This window comes from Triticum aestivum, chromosome 2A (assembly GCF_018294505.1).
Source record: "Triticum aestivum cultivar Chinese Spring chromosome 2A, IWGSC CS RefSeq v2.1, whole genome shotgun sequence".
Classification (NCBI taxonomy): Eukaryota; Viridiplantae; Streptophyta; class Magnoliopsida; order Poales; family Poaceae; genus Triticum; species Triticum aestivum.
This window is the reverse complement of record NC_057797.1, coordinates 410,905,330-410,924,962: the sequence shown is the minus strand read 5'-3', so window position 1 is coordinate 410,924,962 and position 19,633 is coordinate 410,905,330. Positions and strand designations below refer to the sequence as shown.

Here is a 19,633-nt window from a genome sequence, read left to right as displayed (position 1 = left end):
AACCCCGAAAGGTCTATGAGGCGCTCGAGGATTCGGATTGGCTTAATGCCATGCATGAAGAACTCAACAACTTCGAGCACAACAAGGTGTGGAGATTGGTGCCAAGGCCAACGGGGAACCATAATGTCATTGGAACCAAGTGGATATTCAAGAACATGCAAGATGCTTATGGGATTATCATTCGCAACAAGGCTTGTTTGGTAGCTCAAGGCTACTCCCAAGTCGAGGGTATCGACTACGGTGAAACCTTTGCTCCCGTTGCTCGCCTTGAGTCCATTCGCATGTTGATTGCTTATGCTTCTCATCATAACTTTAAGTTACAACAAATGGATGTGAAGAGTGCATTTCTTAATGGTCCTATAATGAGTTGGTATATGTCAAGCAACCCCCCGAGTTCGAGGACCCTTATTTTCCCGATCATGTGTACCAACTCGATAAGGCACTCTATGGCCTTAAGCAAGCCCCACGTGCGTGCTATGACCACCTTACCGAGTTAAGGTCATGGTTTCGAAATTGGGAAAATCGACCCCACTCGTTTTACTAAGAAGGTCAAAGGGGAGTTGTTTGTGTGCCAACTATGTGTTGATGATATTATCTTTGGTTCCCCTGACAAAGCTTTCAATGAGGAATTTGCCGCACTCATGACCTCCAAGTTCAAAATGTCCATGATGGAAGAGTTGAAGTTCTTCCTCGGGTTCGAAGTCAAGCAACAAAGAGAAGGAACCTTCATCAACCAAGCCAAATACACTCAAGACATGCTCAAGAGATTCAAGCTAAGTGATGTCAAGCCGGCTTCCACTCCAATGCCCGTCAAATGCCAACTTGACATAGATCCCAATGGTAAAGCGGTGGATCAAAAGGTATATCACTCCATAATTGGTTCCGTGCTTTACCTTTGTGCATCTAGACCAGATATCATGTTGAGTGTGTGAATTTGTGCACGGTTTCAAGCCGCACCTAAGGAAAGCCACTATATGGCGGTCAAGCGAATCTTTCGATATTTGGCTCATGCCCCAAACTTTGGCTTATGGTATCCAAGAGGATCTAACTTCAACCTAGTGGGCTATTCGGACTCCGATTGGGCGGGAGACAAAGTGGATAGGAAGTCAACTTCTGGAGGGTGCCAATTTCTTGGTTGCTCTTTGGTGAGTTGGTCTTCCAAGAAGCAAAGTTGCGTGTCTCTCTCGTCCATGGAAGCAGAGTATGTGGCTGCCGGTAGTTGTTGTGCACTTCTATGGATGAGGCAAACTTTAAAGGATTACGGTGTCATTTGTGACAAAGTGCCTCTTTGGTGTGACAATGAAAGTGCCATCAATATTTCTCTCAGCCCGGTGCAACACTTCAAGATGAAGCATATTAAGATTCGGTATCACTTCATCTGGGATCATATTAGGCGAGGGGAGATCGAGCTCAACTATGTCAACACTCTTGATAACCTTGCAGATATCTTCACAAAGCCCTTGGATGAAGCAAGATTTCGCGAGTTAAGGCATGAGCTAAATATCATTGATTCGAGCAATGTTGCTTGAACCCTTGTGCACCCCACCATACTCAACTTGTTATCTTGTTTAGGTGTAGGCATGGACATAGGGGGAGTGTTGTTCTCTCAATGAACTCTTCCTCCCCCCATTATGCATAAATTGATCAACTCTTTCACATTAGCCATTGTTGATGGTACTTGTGCTTCAAAGACGAGTTTTGATCATGGGCCCAAGGATAATTCTTCGCGGTGCCATACCAATTGACTCAAACATAGGTGGCTCCGGCCACCGCCCTCTCTTTGGAGAGGTTGGTTTGCTTGTTTAGTCATTGTTGTCTCTTGTCTCTCTTTCTTCATGTCTGGCTTGTGTGTGTTGTCTCATGTTTCTGCATTTTGGTGCGTCCGTTCGCTTGAAGGTTGCTTTGGAAAGGCCCTTTGGTCTTCTCTATTTTGAAACCTGCATTTTCTTGGGCACACGGTACTACCGCGGCATGCCCGATATTACCGTAGGAGCTGCGCATTGTACTACCGCACCCAGCACGGCAGTAATTTTTTACTGCCGCCTGGGGGAGCGGTACTTCCGCCCAGGCGGTACTACCGCGCAGTCGAGAGCGCGTGGGGGTTAAGAGCGGGCAGGGGAGTTCCAACTCCCCCATACCCATTCACTCTTTCTCCCCACGCAATTTCTCTCTCTCCTGCCCAAGAACGGTGCCGTAGACCCTTGCCGGATCTTATTCTCCGGCCGCTCTCCTCGCATTCCGTCCGGTGGGATCGTTCCCCACCACTTCCTCTTGCCATGGAACATGGTTTCTTCCCAAATCCCTCTCTCTTTGCTTCGTTCTTTCGTTTCTAGGTTTTTGGGGAGATGCATGTTGTTCTTGAGATTTTAGGCTAAATCTATGCAAGAGTAGGATGTAGGAGAGTAGCAATGCGTAGAGATGGTACTTGATATGTTGTCCCGTGGTAGATTTGATCAACAGTAGTACTGCTTTGTTGTCATGGTTGTGCTCGGATCCAGTTGAGGTTTCGGATCTGACACTGTGCGGTACTACCGCATCTCCGGCGCGGTACTATCACGCGTACGGTACTACCGCGTGAGGCGCGGAACTAAAATTTTACTGCCGCTCCGAGACACGGTACTACCGTGCCATCCCGGCGCGGTACTACCGTGGCTAGGAGCAGCACTAAAATTTTAGTACTGCGTAGCCATGCGGTACTACCGTTGTAGTCAAATCTCCCAAGTGGCAATTACCAAGTGCGAGTTCTACTTGTTTCACCTGTTTTGCTGTGGTCTTTGCATTGTTCCTTCTCGCTTCTCGTGCGTGTTTTTGTGTTCTATGTCTTACGTGGTGGCTCCGGTGCTCCTACTCGCTGTTCCAATCCCAGTCGTGACACGGGCTCCAAGTGTCTGCGCAACCAAGACGAAGCTCCAGAGGGCTCCAATTCCCCTCAACGTAGGACCAAGACCACTACCACCAAGCTCAAGGATCCCACCAAGGGCATGGATGAGATACCACTTGCTAAGTTTGCCTCTCGAAGGAAGATCAATCCCTATGTGAATCCTCATTCCAACTTCAGCGGGAATGATCTGTTCTGGACCAAGCAGCAGTATCTCACTTATGTGGATGTGATCAAGGCCAAGCAGAACATCTATGTGGACGTGCACTGGATTGACATGCATCACATGAGGGATGATAGGCACCATGCTTACTTTGGTGAGGCTCTGGACCTCGTGGAGTAGTTTGGCATTGAGAACGTGATCTCATTCCATTTGGATTGTGACCCTGAGAGTGTGGCCGAGTTCTTTGCCTCGGTCCACTTCAATACTGATGAGGAACGGAAGATGACCAACGGACAGCGGATGACTGCTACATGGAAGGACTTCATGGATTTGCTTCAGGTTCCTAATGAGGGGCTCAACACACCCATTGGTGTATGCCCTCATGCCAATCCCGAGTCAGCCAACAAGAACAAGCTTCAGCTCTACTATGTTGAGAAGTTGCTTCCCAGTGGCAAAAGGCGTGGGTGCTGAACCCCTTCCTCGACATCATGTATCGCGTCTTCCGCAACTCTCTTTTCCCCGCATTGGTGACAAGGACAAAGTGCATGCCTATCTTGTGGATATGATGCTCATCTGTGAGGAGGCGCGTCTCTCTCAGACTCAACCACTTGATGTCTCACATATCATGTGGTGCGAGCTTCGGTTTGCGGTGTTCACCCGTAAGGTACCCATCTATGGACCTTACCTATTTCTGTTGATCACGAGGACTTGGGAGAAGCTCTATACTAATGATGAGTTTCTTGCCCTTGACTGGATTCGTCATGAGCCCATCAAGCTCTGTGTCAAGCCTCAGTGGGCCAACACTACTACCCGTGCTGAGGCAGCGGCTGCTCAGATGGATGTGGATGCAAATGAGATTGAGGAGGAGGACGCTGATGAGGACAGCTCTGCTGGCTACTCGCCTTCATCTTCTGAGCCCTCTTGGGCTAAGAAGCTGAAGAACAAGATGAAGGCTCTGTTCTGCATGCAGGCCAAGGGGCAGTACCTGTCTCATGTTGCTCAGAAGGAGAGTCACCGCCGCGACAAGCGGATCTTGAGGACGTTTGGCGAGCAGATATCCAGTGGATCTGAGAGGGTCATCACGCTAGAGGCAGCCTGGATGGCGAAGCAGGGCTACGAGTGGACTGATTCTGAGGAGGACAAGGAGGAGACCGTCCCAGCTACCGAGTCTGACGAGTGTTGGAAATATGCCCTAGAGGCAATAATAAAATGGTTATTATTATATTTCTTTGTTCATGATAATTATCTATTGTTCATGCTATAATTGTGTTATCCAGAAATCGTAATACATGTGTGAATACATAGACCACAACACGTCCCTAGTGAGCCTCTAGTTGACTAGCTCGTTGATCAAAAGATAGTCATGGTTTCCTGACTATGGACATTGGATGTCATTGATAACGGGATCACATCATTAGGAGAATGATGTGATGGACAAGACCCAATCCTAAAGCATAGCTCAAAGATCGTGTAGTTCGTTTGCTGTAGCTTTTCTGAATGTCAAGTATCATTTCCTTAGACCATGAGATTGTGCAACTCCCGGATACCGTAGGAGTGCCTTGGGTGTGCCAAACGGCACAACGTAACTGGGTGACTATAAAGGTACATTACAGGTATCTCCGAAAGTGTCTGTTGGGTTGGCACGAATCGAGACTGGGATTTGTCACTCTATATGACGGAGAGGTATCTCTGGGCCCACTCGGTAATGCATCATCATAATGAGCTCAATGTGATCAAGTGGTTGATCACAGGATCATGCATTACGGTACGAGTAAAGTGACTTGCCGGTAACGAGACTGAACAAGGTATTGGGATACCGACGATTGAGTCTCGGGCAAGTAACGTACCGATTGACAAAGGGAATTGTATACGGATTGATTGAATCCTCGACATCGTGGTTCATCTGATGAGATCATCGAGGAGCATGTGGGAGCCAACATGGGTATCCAGATCCTGCTGTTGGTTATTGACCGGAGAGTTGTCTCGGTCATGTCTGCATGTCTCCCGAACCCGTAGGGTCTACACACTTAAGGTTCGGTGACGCTAGGGTTGTTAGGAAGACTTGTATGTGATTACCGAATGTTATTCGGAGTCCTGGATGAGATCCCGGACATCACGAGGAGTTCCGGAATGGTCCGGAGGTGAAGATTTATATGTAGGAAGTTGTCATACGGTCACCGGAAAGGTTCGGGGGCATATCGGTATTGTACCGGGGCCACCGGAGGGGTTCCGGGGGTCCATCGGGAGGGGCCACCTCTCTCGAAGGGCCTAATGGGCTGTAGAGGAAAGGGGAACCAGCCCTACATGGGCTGGCCGCATCCCCCCTTGGGCCCATGCGCCTAGGGTTGGGGGGGAAACCCTCAAGGGGGCGCCCCCCTTGCTTGGGGGCCAAGCCCGCTCCCCTTGGCCGCCACCCCTATCTAGATCTCATCTAGAGGGGGCCGGCCCCCTTCCTCCTTCCCCTATAAATAGAGGGGCAAGGGGAGGGTTGCACACAACATCCAAGGCGCAGCCCCTCCCCTTCCCAACACCTCTCCTCCTCCGTAAGAGCTTGGCGAAGCCCTGCCGGAGTACTGCAGCTTCACCACCACCACGTCGTCGTGCTGCTGTTGGAGCTCTCTTCCTCAACCTCTCCCTCCTCCTTGCTGGATCAAGGCGCGGGAGACGTCCTCGCTCCGTACGTGTGTTGAACGCGGAGGTGCCGTCCGTTCGGCGCTAGAATCTTCGGTGATTTGGATCACGGCGAGTACGACTCCATCAACATCATTCTCTTGAACGCTTCCGCTCGTGATCTACAAGGGTATGTAGATGCACTCTTCTCTCCCTCGTTGCTAGATGACTCCATAGATAGATCTTGGTGATGCGTAGAATTTTTTTAAAAATTCTGCCACGTTCCCCAACAATGAGGAGCGTGCGAGTGATTACTCCGCTTGAGCCACCACTTGTGTTGTAGGTGTCCTCTCTGCCTTTTTGGTGTCTCGATACCAAAGAGTGTAGGATTTGCGAGTTGTGAGTCGTGTTTTCGTTTGCTTTGTCGTTGGACCTCGTTTGCTTTGGTCTGGTTTGCGCTTGTGAGACCTTTCTATCATGTGGTGTAAGACATATGCACTCTATCATATTTTTTTGAGCTTATGCTATCGTGTGCTATTTACATTATGCTCGTATGTACTATCTTGCTTAGTGTTAGCCTTTTTGTTGCAAGATATGCCTTGTCTATAAAATATAGGGGGAGTGTTGATCCTAGTATGTGTGCCGTGCAGTCCAAAGCACTCATCTAGATAGCACACATCTAAGGGGAGCCCGTCTATATTTTAGAGGTATGGGGTTTGCCCATGTTCTATGTTATCTCACTTTATGCAAATCTCGTATTGTCATCAATCCACCAAAAAAAGAGATTGTAAGGGCATATTTATCCCTTAGTTGTTTTGGTGATTGATGACGATGCTTTTGCGGACTAATCATGTGCATTGAGTATTTCAGACATTTTCATCACTAGGCACAAGACGACTTGGTGCCCCTCGAAGACTATTGAAGACATCGTTTATCTACGTTTCTTTTCGGTGGATTTGAGTCACTATTAAGAGGGGGTCTGTTTTGAAAAGGTTTGGGTGGAATCATCACGTGCACATCTACTTCTTTGCACCACCTTTTCTTTGGCACTTTGGAGCATCCTCCGTCTTTTCTTGTCTATGCAAAATGTCGTGGTTGCTGATCTGGGGCATTTGGTAGTACAGCTCCTAGGAGCGGTAGTACCGCAGGCCCTTGTGGTAGTACCAGCCTCTGGCGCGGTAGTACCGCAAGTGCCCACGGTAGTACCGCTTCCTTGGAGCGGTAGTACTGTGGCCTCAGGCCGGGCGCTGCTGCTTTTGCGGTAGTATGGGCGGATGCAATTTTTTACATCCGCGCCCTACGCGGTAGTACCGTGCCAGGTGCGTGGTAATACCGTGTGCTCTGGCCAGGCTCAGCAGCTTGCGCGGCAGTAGGAGTGGATGTAATTTTTACATCCGCACCCCGCGTGGTAGTACCGCTCCTGGCTTGCAGTACTACCGTGTCGGATTTTTGCATAGGTCCCAACTCAGCGGAAGTTGCCACAGATGTATTTTTATATGTCCGTGCCTTCCCAAAATCTGGACCATCCCTACCTTGCGGTAGTATCGCAAGGGGGAGCGGTAGTACCACGCCAGCGGTTCTACCGCCCTCTGCTTCATTGCATCTGGGTTGTTCTAGTTTCTACTGCTAGGGCGGTAGTACCGCGGGGCCCTGCGGTAGTACCGTGTGCCCTTGCGGTAGTACCGTGTCCCCGGCGCGGTAGTACCATGCTATGCATGCTGAGTTGGTGGATAACGGTTGGATTTGTTCTTCCACTATATAAGGGGTGTCTTCTTCTCCGAGTTGACTCTCTTTTATCCCCAAGCTTCATTATTGCTTCAAGCTCCATGTTCGCCCGATCTCTCTCCCTAGCCAATCAAACTTGTTGATTCTCTAGGGATTGGTTGAGAAGGCCTAGATCTACACTTCCACTAAGAGAAATTTGATTCTCCCACTCATCCCTTGCGGATCTTGTTATTCTTGGGTGTTTGAGCACCCTAGACGGTTGAGGTCACCACAGAGCCATATTCCATTGTGGTGAAACTTTGTGGTATCGTTGGGAGCCTCCAATTAAGTTGTGGAGATAGCCCCAATCTTGTTTGTAAAGGTCCGGTCGCCGCCTCCAAGGGCACCAATAGTGGAATCACGGCATCTCGCATTGTGTGAGGGCGTGAGGAGAATACGGTGGCCCTAGTGGCTTCTTGGAGAGCATTGTGCCTCCACACCGCTCCAACGAAGGCGTACTTCCCCTCAAAAGGAAGGAACTTCGGTAACACATCCTCGTCTTCACCGGCTCCACTCTTGGTTATCTCGTGCCTTTACTTGTGCAAGCTTATTTGTGTTATATCCCTTGCTTGCCTGTGTACTTGTTCTTATTGCATGATATATGTTGCTCACCTAGTTGCATATCTAGACAACCTACTTTGATTCAAAGTTTAAATTGGTAAAAAAAGCTAAAAATTGTTAGTTGCCTATTCACCCCCCCTCTAGTCAATTATATCGATCCTTTCAGAGGGGTGCTGGTCAACGAGGCCCGTTTGAGGCGCCCGTCTGTGTCGAAATTTCGTGACCGGTCAGTGACCGGGTTGCCCGCTCGAGCGTTTAAGATGGGTTTGGGGCGTCCTGCTGTAGATGCTATAAAGATACTAAACAATAGTACTTGTTGGGAGGCAACCCAATATATACTATCTTTTATTTTCTTGTTCAGTATATCGGTCTACATAATTATTCGTACCGTAGTAATTATGTTTTTTTTTCTTTTCTTTTATGCCAAGCTAAACCTTTAGGAGGTTGCGATGCATGTTTGTTAGGTTCTGTGCATAAACGGAAACAAATATTTTTGCGTTTAGTGTTTGAATTTTCATTCTGTATTGGATACTCCCTAAAAAAATGATTTAGACAATGTGCAGGCCAACAAACGAACAAACACATGTTTGTGTTGGGTTGGATCGCTGCTGCAAAGCCATAGAAAACAACGAGACAGAGAGAGAAAATAGAAAATGGGAGGAAACCTGTAGGCACGACGGCATCTGGGCTGCCGCCTCCGGGATATTCTTGGCATTTCTTGGTCCATCCCTTGCCCAAATCAAACGCAACGCGAACCAAATGCACGCACTCCCCCCCTCACTCCCGTCCACCTCCACCGGATCAGGGAGGCAGTTGCCACACCACACCACCCGCCTCTCCCCCCTTCCGCCCACCGGCAAGGCCATTCCCGCGCGCCGCCGGTCACCCAGGTGCACCTCCACCCCCTTTTTTCTCCTCCCCCCGTCCTATGCCCGGATGCCAATCCCATTGCCTGCTCCTCACGAACGCATCGTCGTTCCATCTTGCATTGCGTTACTCCTTCACGCAATCTTGCTCCGGCTTCACTCGCTCCTCCTCCATGCCCATGCACACGCGCGGCACGCCGGTAAATTTATCGGTCGCTGATGGGTGCAACGGCCCAAAGATTGGCGCTCTTCGCTTCTCTTTTGGTGCTCAACCTGTCCCCGGCACCCCTGCCGGCCAGATTAGTTGAAATAGGGGAGATACACCCGCCTGCGTGCTTGCACTTTCCTGTCGAATGCCATGGTTACTAGTTTAATGTGTTGATTAATAGCATGCTGCTAACGTTCTTTTTTCTTTTTTAAAAAAGGGAGATGCTGTCATACAATTTAAGAATCCTTTAATCCGACTGAATCTGCATCAAGTAGTCCTCCTCAGTTTATTTATGCAGCGAATGGGATTATGTCGGCCCTTCACGTTTCGACCTTTCAGGATAATCTGTTCCCTTCCACTGTGAATTGACTCTGAATTGTTTCACCCACTACTTGTTAATCTAGCTGTTAAACGAGTTACACAAAGGCATAATATCGACCACTAGTATTGGTTCTTGACTACAGGCATGGTTTCTTGCTCTGGCAAACTATCTGGGCTCGCTCATTGTGCCATGCTAAGTTCTTGCTTATATCATAGTACGAAGTATATGTGCTACTGGGATTGGATGTAAATAGTTGTTGGTATAATTATAACACCCATACTTGATACTTCCGTCTTGGTCACAGAATTTCAAGAGGAAAAAAAAAGGAATTTATCATCATCACTGTGGTACTGTTTCTCTTCATAACTACTACAACCATACGATGAGCAATCATGTACTTTGGCGTTCCTAAATTCATGCATCAACTCCTTTTGTTTTGCTGAATTCTGACAACATCTAATGCACGCAGAGCATCAATTTATCTTCAAGCTTGCAGACTCGAAGGAACACTTGTCGTGCATTGTGCATATCATTTCTCTGAGAAAAGTAGCCATAGTACTTAAAGCAACATTTCTTGGATGGGTTCAGACAAGCAGAGTGGTAGCCCACTATTGGGAACCCTCAAGATGGAGAGGGTTCGGACGATCCTGACACATACGCCATATCCTCATGAACACTCGAGGCATATCATGACGGCAGTGATAATTGGGTGCCTCTTTTTCATCTCGTCCGACAATATGCATACTCTGATACATAAACTGGACAGCAATATCAAATGGTGGTCCATGTATGTTTGCTTGATTGGTTTCTTCTACTTCTTTTCATCTCCCTTCCTTGGAAGAACAATTCAGCCGAGTTACTCAAATTTCAACCGATGGTATGCATTCATTCATATTTAGACTTCCTAGAACTCAATTGCAAATATATTTGTCGTCCTTATTACACCATAGAATCTTTATGCATGTACCACATTAAGTTGTTAGGAGAACTGAATTATCAAATATATTGCATAATTGCAGGTATGTCGCTTGGATTTGCTTTGCATCCCTGTATCATCTCCCTAGCTTCCAATCAATGGGCGTTGATATGCGCATGAACCTTTCACTTTTTTTGACTATATATTTCTCTTCTGTCCTCTTCATCACCGCCTTTCACATCATATTTATTGGTCTCTGGTACATTGGACTGGTTGCTCGCATGGCAGGCACAAGACCAGGAATATGGACCATAGTACAAAACTGTACTGTACGTTTACTAAAAATATTTTTTTATTTTTATTTTCTTCAAATTGCTCCTGGGAAGATTAATTTCGAATCTCTTCCAGGTCATCAGTATTGCGTGCTGTGTATTCTACAGTCATTGCGGGAATCTTGCTGTGCCCAAAAGCGAATCTTTTGACAAGAGTTCTGATCCAAGTTTGCTTGCTTTTCTTAAAAACGAAAATGGAACCACATGGATATCAAATTTTCTCTTTATGAATGAACTAAAAGATCAGATATGTTCATCTTGGTTTGCACCTGTTGGATCCGCAAGTGACTATCCTCTTCTGTCAAAGTGGGTTATATATGGGGAGGTAACACTTGCATCTCTTTGATTCGTCTACTCTTTGCTCTCATATTTTCGTTTGGCAACATCCATGCTCCACTTCTTTGATCATGTTATTCTCCAGTTAGTTTGCAGTGGATCCTGTGCTGGCCCATCAGATGAAATATCTCCTCTGTACTCACTGTGGGCTACATTCGTTGGCCTTTATATTGCCAACTTTGTTGTGGAGAGATCAACTGGGTGTGTGCTTATTGTTTTACGCAGTGCATGTTTTATTCCAAAATTTATCTCTCTCTTCAATACTCTGTCTGAGTATTTCTTATTATCCACTGCAAATACTTCAGATGGGCTCTTACTCACTTGTCACCAGTATCAGAAGAAGAGAAGCTCAGAAAACATATGAAACCAGATTTCTTGGATATGGTACCTTGGTACTCAGGGTAGAGCCCTCTAAGCTCCAGCAATTTAGGTTCCAGATGAGAGCAACGGAAGAAAATGCCTGACTTCTTCAACTTCATTATGTAGGACATCGGCTGATTTATTCAAGACGGCGTTTGATCTTATGGTCTCTGTAACTCTTTTTGTTGGGCGATTTGACATGCGCATGATGCAGGTAAGTGGTGTTTGGCGAGGAATTAACTACCATTCAATATAAAATTTCCACCATGGACCTAAGTTGATCTAAATTTCTATGTTAGATCATCGCTGTAGTTGCTTTCACCTAAAAATATTGCGCCCATCCTTTTAAATTTTTTAATCTTGATGCACACGTTGTCCTCACTCGTGCGCACCCGGGAAAACATCCCGGTCGATCACCCTTTCCCACATTGCTCCTAGCCATGCACGCTTAACCAAGGGGTTATTAGGAGATGAGCTTCTAGAAAAGAAGATGCACCTTCTTAGCATGTGTATTACTATTTATGCTTTTAAGGTAAGATACTAGGATGTCACATCATGTCTATGATGACATCATGTATGTAATCATAACACTTTAAAGTCAAGCTTTTGTCTGCCTCTATGTACATGATTAGTGCACTATTTTTCTTCATCCTTTTCTATATTTTACTGTAGGCTGCAATGAAAAGTACTACAGATGAAACTCGGAATGACGATGTGCTCTATGACTATTTTAATGAAAGAGAAGACCTTTGGTTTGACTTTGTCGCAGACACTGGTGATGGTGGAAATTCATCATATACAGTTGCCCGGCTGCTGGCTCAGCCATCCATTCAGACTGTAATTGGTGGTTCTATGCATACTCTTCCACGTGGAAATTTGCTTGTTATTGGCGGAGATCTTGCGTAAGATTGCACCATGTTAATCAGTTTTGACTCTTTTCTTCAGTAAATTTATCTCTCTCCATATGTGCAAATCATCTAGCTCTTGACTGTATTTAACCAGTACGGTCACACAATTGATTGTATCATAATACTATGGAACTCTCCTAAAAAGAAGTAATTCTATAAAACTTATATAGCCACCAATGTTCTAGTTGTACGCCGGACAATCTATCTAGGCTGTTAACCGCTTGGTTGAGTTTCTTTAATAATTTTTGGAATGAAGTGTTAATATATATTTTTGGTTTCCTCTAGTAAATTATGAGTTTTTGCCGTTGAGTATAATTTCTTCTCTTGTAAAAATTCCATATGTTATATACTTTTATGCCATGTATGTATATTTGGTTATCATTTGCACATTAGCTGTGACTTTATTGTCCATCCCTAGTGGTTCACTCAATAAATTAGACAGATATATCTCCATTTATTTATGTTCTATCATTTAAAATATGTAGGTATCCAAACCCTTCGTCCTTTACATATGAGAGACGCTTCTTTGGTCCTTTTGAGTATGCTATGCAACCTCCGCGTTGGTATAAGGCTGAACATATAGCTGTGGATAAGCCTGAGGTTCCTCCGGGAGTATCAAAGATGAAAAAATATGATGGACCCCAATGTTTCATAATTCCCGGGAACCACGGTTTGTTCTGTCCATTTATATTAAACTTTGTTTGTCAAAATACGTCTCATTTTACCTCCTTTCTATGGATTCGATGTCAAGTATGTAAGGAAGAAAATTCATGATTTTTCTTAAGGTTTTCCTTTGTTTGTTTCCTTGCCTTCTATAACAGATTGGTTCGATGGGCTTAACACCTTCATGAGATATATATGTCACAAAAGCTGGTTAGGTGGATGGTTTCTGCCTCAGAGGAAGAGTTACTTTGCATTGCAGCTTCCGAAAGGTTGGTGGATATTTGGTCTTGATCTAGCTCTTCATGGTGACATTGATGTATACCAATTCAAGTTCTTTGCAGAACTTTGTCGGAATAAGGTGCATTATTCCGTCCCCTGTTTATCCTTCTGTTTTGAACTGGATTTTTCCATTACTTCTGTTTCCTGTTTTTCAACACACAGTTGTTTAATTACTTCTACCATGTAGCTGACTAATACTAAGATGTCTAGTGAACACCGAAAGCAATATATGCTGACAAATATCTTCTTTTGTAGATATAACCCCTTCTCCAGTATAGGTGGAAAAGTTTCCATGTTGATTTCTTTGTTATCATTTTATTTGGTTGGTTCCTGATGAGTGATTCATTGATCATTCTGTGTTAAATGTTTCCTTAACATTTGAATATATTGGGAATTGGAGATAAATTTTCATTTCCAGATTTAATTGATCCGCTACATTTCTAAAGTTATGCAGGTTGGAGAGAACGACTCTGTGATCATTGTTACACACGAGCCAAACTGGCTCCTCGATTGGTATTGGAAGGAGACTACAGGCAAGAATGTCTCACATTTGATTCAGGACTACCTGAATGGAAGGTGCAAACTTCGTATGGCTGGGGATTTGCATCATTTTATGAGGCATTCTGCAACACCATCAGATAAACCAACTTTTGTTGAACACTTACTTGTCAATGGATGTGGTGGTGCCTTTCTGCACCCAACACATGTTTTCAAAAACTTTGAAAGGTTCTCTGGTACTACCTACGAGTGCAAGGCTGCTTATCCCTCTTATGAGGAATCTAGTGGGGTATGTAGTTTCAAAAGTTAATGGAATCTCTACCATATTTAGCCTATTGATCAGCTTAACAAGCATGTCTGTTATTGTGCAAGAAGATCTTATTAACTACACTTGCAGATTGCACTGGGCAATATATTAAAATTCCGCAAGAAGAATTGGCAGTTCGACATAATTGGTGGTTTTATTTACTTCATACTGGTATTCTCCATGTTCCCACAGGTCAGTTATACTTATTCCATAAGGTGTAGTTTTCTTCCTTGCATATCTTCATTTTCCTAAGGGATTGTTTGGTTGGAAGGGATTGGAGTGGATTGTGGAGGATTAAATCCTCTACAAGTCAAAATCCCCCTCAATCCCCTCCAAACCTCTCCAGAATAGGTTTGACCGAGCAAGGACTAAGTGAAGTACTATACCTTGGATGTCTTACTATTTGAAAATTCGACATATGCCACTAGAAAGTTCCACTTCTGAAAAATGCCAACCTTTCAACCCCCGACTTATTACTTGGAAGGTCATACTGAGTTACCGAGCAATATTACATATGCTATTCAGTTTGGTGACACTAAGCACCTATATTCCTCGCAAATCTTCCTGACAAAGGGAGTTTTTATTGATTCAAAACGTCGCTCCAAGACGATACAATCGATAAGAGTTCATATTCTGCGACTATAGCAGGCTTATAATCTTTGATCTAATCCTGACTCTTGTTCACATTTCCATCTTTTCCAGTGTAATCTTGTTCACATCTTAAATGAGGAAACATGGTCTGGGCGTCTGCAAAGCTTCTCAAGTACAATATGGAGTGCTTTGCTTTTTATTTTTGAACACTCTTATGTCTCCTCAGTAGGAAGTCTAACTTTGTTGATGGCATCATATTCATTTGTACCATCCAAACTCACAAGGAAAAAAAGAGCTATTATCGGTAGCCTGCATGTTTTGGCCCATCTGACTGCAGCTCTAGTTTTAATGTTGCTCATGGAGTTGGGCATTGAAATATGCATACGGAATCATTTACTGGCAACGTCAGGTATGCCATCGCATATTGTACTCCCAACTACACTGCTACTATTAAATTCTTATCATAGGTTCAGATAATACTTTATATTCTTGCTGTTATATCCCTTTTGAAGTGTAAAAGTACCTTATTCAATCATTTGTACGTAGGGTATATTCATTTTATGGTTTCAAACTGGATAAGATCGTAAAAGTTGAACATTATATCGCTCAGGGCATCAATCAAATTGAAGTGGCTAGACGAAATTGATAAGTTCAGTTGGAGAAACATAATCTGTGCCACCATGTCTACGATGACATGTCCTAGGGGTTTATTTGATGAAACTCTGATGGCATGTTCTTTCTAAATTATCACCAACTTTTGCTTAAGTTCCACTCCAGAAAAGTTCTAGCTAAGCTTATGTGCCTAGTCTCCTGTTGTTTCTTCTGACATCAGAGATTTAGCTTATTTCCTGCTTCTTCATTCAAGAAAGACATTTTTTTTGACAAATCCGTTTTCTGTCATAGGTTATCACCCTCTATATGATTGGTATCGGTCAATGGAAAGTGAGCATTTTCCAGATCCAACTGGTCTTCGTACTCGATTGGAACAATGGACGCTTGGACTATATCCAGCATGTATAAAATACCTTATGTCAGCCTTTGACGTCCCAGAGGTGATAAGACTCTTTCTGGAAACATTTTTTACTATTCCAGTATAGATGCATTGCAGTTTTGAACAAATGGATTTGTACTTGTATATCAATTCATTTTTCGACTTTTGTGTATGAAGTACTCCGTCCCATAATATAAGAGTGTTTTTGACACTAGTGTCAAAAACGCTCTTATATTGTGGGATGGAAGGAGTACCTATGAATTATCATCTGACCTCACAAAATCAAAATTTCCTCTTCTGTCCACTTTATGTAGATTTACTTTATCAGACAAAATTTAATATATAAATATTTTTACAGGTCATGGCTGTTACAAGGATCAACATTTGCAAGAACGGCATGATGTCGCTTTCTCGGAGTGTTCTGATCATGTACTATACTTCTGTATTTATCTATTTCTGGATTTTCTCAACTCCAGTTGTTTCCCTCATATTTGGTAGTTACCTATACATATGCATCAACTGGTTCCACATACACTTTGATGAAGCCTTCTCGTCTTTGCGCATCGCAAACTACAAATCTTTCACAAGGTTCCATATTAAGAAGGATGGTGATCTAGAAATATTTACACTTGCAGTTGACAAGGTAACATCAAAATATTCAACATGCTCACATTCACATCTTTTCAGATCAGCATTGCATTGAATGGTACTCCTATCATTTTCAATATAAGGTGGATACAGGTTTTCAGATGTAGAAAACAAAATGCATGTAGGCTCCATTATAAACACGTTGAATCTGGTGAACAGGTCCCAAAGGATTGGAAATTGGATCCCAAGTGGGAGGCAGAGGAAAGAGGGCCTCATCAGCTCAGCCACCACCGGAGATACCCTAGCAAATGGAGGTCAGCCTCATCTCCAGACCCCGTCAGGTCGGTGCGGGTCGTTGACCATTTCACCATCACAAGAACAGTAGCACCAGATCCCGAGACCTCCTGCTGATTCCCTACATCATTGCTGGTGAAGTACTTGCTCGAGACATTAGCGATTGCTTGCGCAGACTGTCAGTTTTTCATCCCATATCCAGCTTGACTTGGGCTGACCTATCATATCTGCTCCGGTGTTGCCTTCAGCTCTCTATGCGAACTTCATCTCCAGCATTGCACAGCATATAGCAGAGATTTACTTGTGCACTAGTTAACTGGTAACAAAGAAGAATGGATGGAGGAAACATAGAAAAAGTTCGATTCATCAGATAGATTGTATTCTGAGTGGATGATCTTTATAGTTTATACCGAAAGATAGTGGAACACGGCCATTTTTTGTCATATGGAAACACATATCCTGGATGTAGATTTCACTGAAACACGGAGTGTAAATTTCACTATTTTCTGTAGAAGGAACCGAGTTAATTATTTCTGGAATTCGCTTCGTTACTCTGGTGCCATTGATTCTTAGTACATACATCTGCAATGTTATAAATTTCAGAGTTTGCAAATATGTGGCTTCTCATTGCCTGGAGAATATAATCCTCATTCAGCAAAGCATCTTAACATTCAGCTATAAAACGATGGACACAATGGCGCCACAAAGCAGCAACGATTCATTGCTTGGGTGTCACTGCAGCGCACTGATGATTCCTACACCTTTAAAAAAGAAATTATTCGACGAAAATTCCAAAGTTTGCAAATCGGTAGCTTCTCCAATTCTGAAGTCTGGAGATGATAATCATGTGTAGCATCTTGCTTTGCTCACGGAAGGAGTAAGCATCTCAACACTCAGCTATATAAAGGCTCGATCTGCGTGCTAATGGCGTAAGCTCCCTATTCGAGGCCAAGGTAGATACAGTGAGAGAGATAATCATGGCGCAGCAAAGCGGCAATGATCTGAAGGCTGTAATGGAGAAGCTGCTCCAGGCGTTCGAGGACGAAGTGGACAGTGAGCTGCCTCACAGGGCGGAGCTGGACCACATCTTCCGCATCCTCAAGGCAAACAAGGAGAAGATCATCTCGGAGCCACCGGAGGTGGGGAAGAAGGAGAAGCTGCCCGAGCTGCTGCGCAGTATCGGCGATGCCCTGCAGCAATGCAAGGCACGGTCCAAGCAGCAGCAGTCTGAGTCTGACAAGGCCAAGAGCAAGAAGATGACGATGCCGTCGGTGAGCGACTGCAACCCTTTCAAGTCTCGACCCTCGCAGCTGTCCGTCGACCCCTTGCTGGAGCAGACCATCGCCATTCTCGGCGATGTTCCTCCTCCTTCTCCTTCCCCTGATCAGGATGCAGGAGAGGAGGCCGTGACGGAGTACTACCAGTGGACAACGAGCTACGTGGATGAGAGCCGGATATACGGCTGGGACAAGGAAGCCAACGATGTGGTCGACGCCCTCGTCGGCAAGGAGGGGGAGGAGGAGGATCAGGTGCTGTTCAGGACGGCGGGCATCGCCGGGATCCACGGCAGCGGCAAGACGGCGCTGGCGCAGAAGGTGTTCGTCCACGACAGGATCAAGGACGCCTTCCCTCTCCGGCTCTGGGTTTGCGTGGGCCCGCCGGACCACGAGGACAGGTTCAACCTCCTCTACCGGATGCTCGACAACCTCGGCCTCGACACCGCCAAGGTGGAGGACATCGTCGACAAGGCCGACGTGGTCGTCAAGGCAGCCACCGACGAGGACAAGATCAAGTCCAGGATCGGCGTGCTGCTCTTCATCCTCTACGTGACGCTGTACAAGACGGGGTACCTTATCGTGTTCGACGACATGAGGGCGTACAGCGACTGGTACAGCAACCTGACGCTGCAGCCACCCAAGGACGGCGAGTGGTACGAGCGGCTCGCCTACGGCCTGCCCAAGGCAGGAAGAGCGCCGTGCTCGTCACCAGCCGCAGCGAGGACGGCGCCAGGGTGATGGTGCGCACCGGCGGCGTGTTTCACCCTCCCAAGCTCGAGGGCGAAGAAGGGTGGAAGCTCTTCCACCGGGAGTACAAGGAGGCCAAAGACAAGGACAGGAAGGACAAGGGCGACAAAGACAAGGGCGACAAGGAGGAGGAAGACAAGCTTTACAAGGAACTCGAAGAGATGAAGAAGGAGATCATCGGAAAGTGCCTCGGCCTTCCGGTGGCCATCGTCCAGGCGGCCAAGGGCTTCGCCGCGCTCGAGCACGAGCCGGAAGCTGACGCCAAGGATAACGCTGCCGCGGATCAGACTGCGACGAGCAAGACCGAACCTGGACCTGCAACTGAGGCGACGGAGGCCAATCAGTCTGCTAATTGAGCTACTGACTCACTGTGCGCGTGCTTATGTGCTCTGCTAAATGTTTGTTTCGTACTGTCGAGTGTGCCTTTTTTTTCTTTTCTTGTCTCCTTGATTTACCTTTTTTTTATTACGAGAACCAATTGACCATGGAGTTTCGGGGCGTGTGTAATGTTTGTTCGACCGACCTTGTGGAGACTTCTTCAAATTTGAACTTTTTTTAGATTTGCTAATTCTTATCTACTACTCCCTCCGTTCCAAAATACTTGACTTTCATTTGTTTAAAAATAAATATACTTATATACTAAAACATGTCTAAATATATCTATATTTTGACAAATGAAAGTCATGTATTGCGAAACGGAGGAAGTAGATAAGAATTTAATAATATGTTACATGTAAATTGTCAACCACACATCAAAAGGCTGAAATATTCGTGCAAAACTTTTGATCTTGTCCTTGCAAAAAGCTGTAGCACCTACCCGAGCACATCATCGCCGGGGATGGAACCACTTGGTACTATAATGGGTTGGCCACCAGTTCACAATCGGCTGTAAATCGGACACAAGATAAGTGGACATCGGACTGCGCCCAAACCGCCTCCCCTTTGACCAACAGATACGAAGGCGGCTACGAAGAATGTCGGCGCTTCAAACGGTCGTCATTCGACCAGCAGATACAACAGCGGATCGTCGGAAACCGGCAGCCGAGCACAAGAGCTAAGATCTCCCCAAAGGGAAGAGTGCTCCTGCTCACGCCATGTTGCTGACGCACACACACCACTATTGTGATTAAGCTCCAAGGAGGAGCAAAATCATCAGGTCGTCGGCAACTTGCTT

General features: G+C 45.4%; 1 protein-coding gene and 1 pseudogene across 2 annotated transcripts; both read left to right on the top strand.

The window, feature by feature from the left end:
- The first annotated feature begins 8,646 nt into the window (after positions 1-8,646).
- On the top strand, positions 8,647-16,965 carry LOC123188832 (uncharacterized). 2 transcript variants are annotated; one of them, XM_044601111.1, is made up of 16 exons: positions 8,647-8,866; positions 9,842-10,249; positions 10,392-10,617; positions 10,697-10,945; positions 11,042-11,157; positions 11,262-11,357; positions 11,443-11,530; positions 11,989-12,218; positions 12,710-12,894; positions 13,046-13,245; positions 13,621-13,953; positions 14,062-14,163; positions 14,674-14,971; positions 15,466-15,614; positions 15,912-16,196; positions 16,361-16,965. In XM_044601111.1, exons 2-16 carry the CDS (start codon positions 9,951-9,953, stop codon positions 16,550-16,552), a joined length of 3,048 nt encoding a protein of 1,015 aa, XP_044457046.1. In that variant the 5' UTR covers positions 8,647-8,866; positions 9,842-9,950; the 3' UTR covers positions 16,553-16,965. The 2 variants fall into 2 exon arrangements, with proteins under 2 accessions (XP_044457046.1, XP_044457047.1); XM_044601112.1 differs by lacking the exon at positions 8,647-8,866 and adding an exon at positions 9,704-9,719.
- Positions 16,966-17,210: 245 nt separating this feature from the next.
- On the top strand, positions 17,211-19,008 carry LOC123188833 (probable disease resistance protein At5g45490; annotated as a pseudogene).
- Positions 19,009-19,633: the final 625 nt, after the last annotated feature.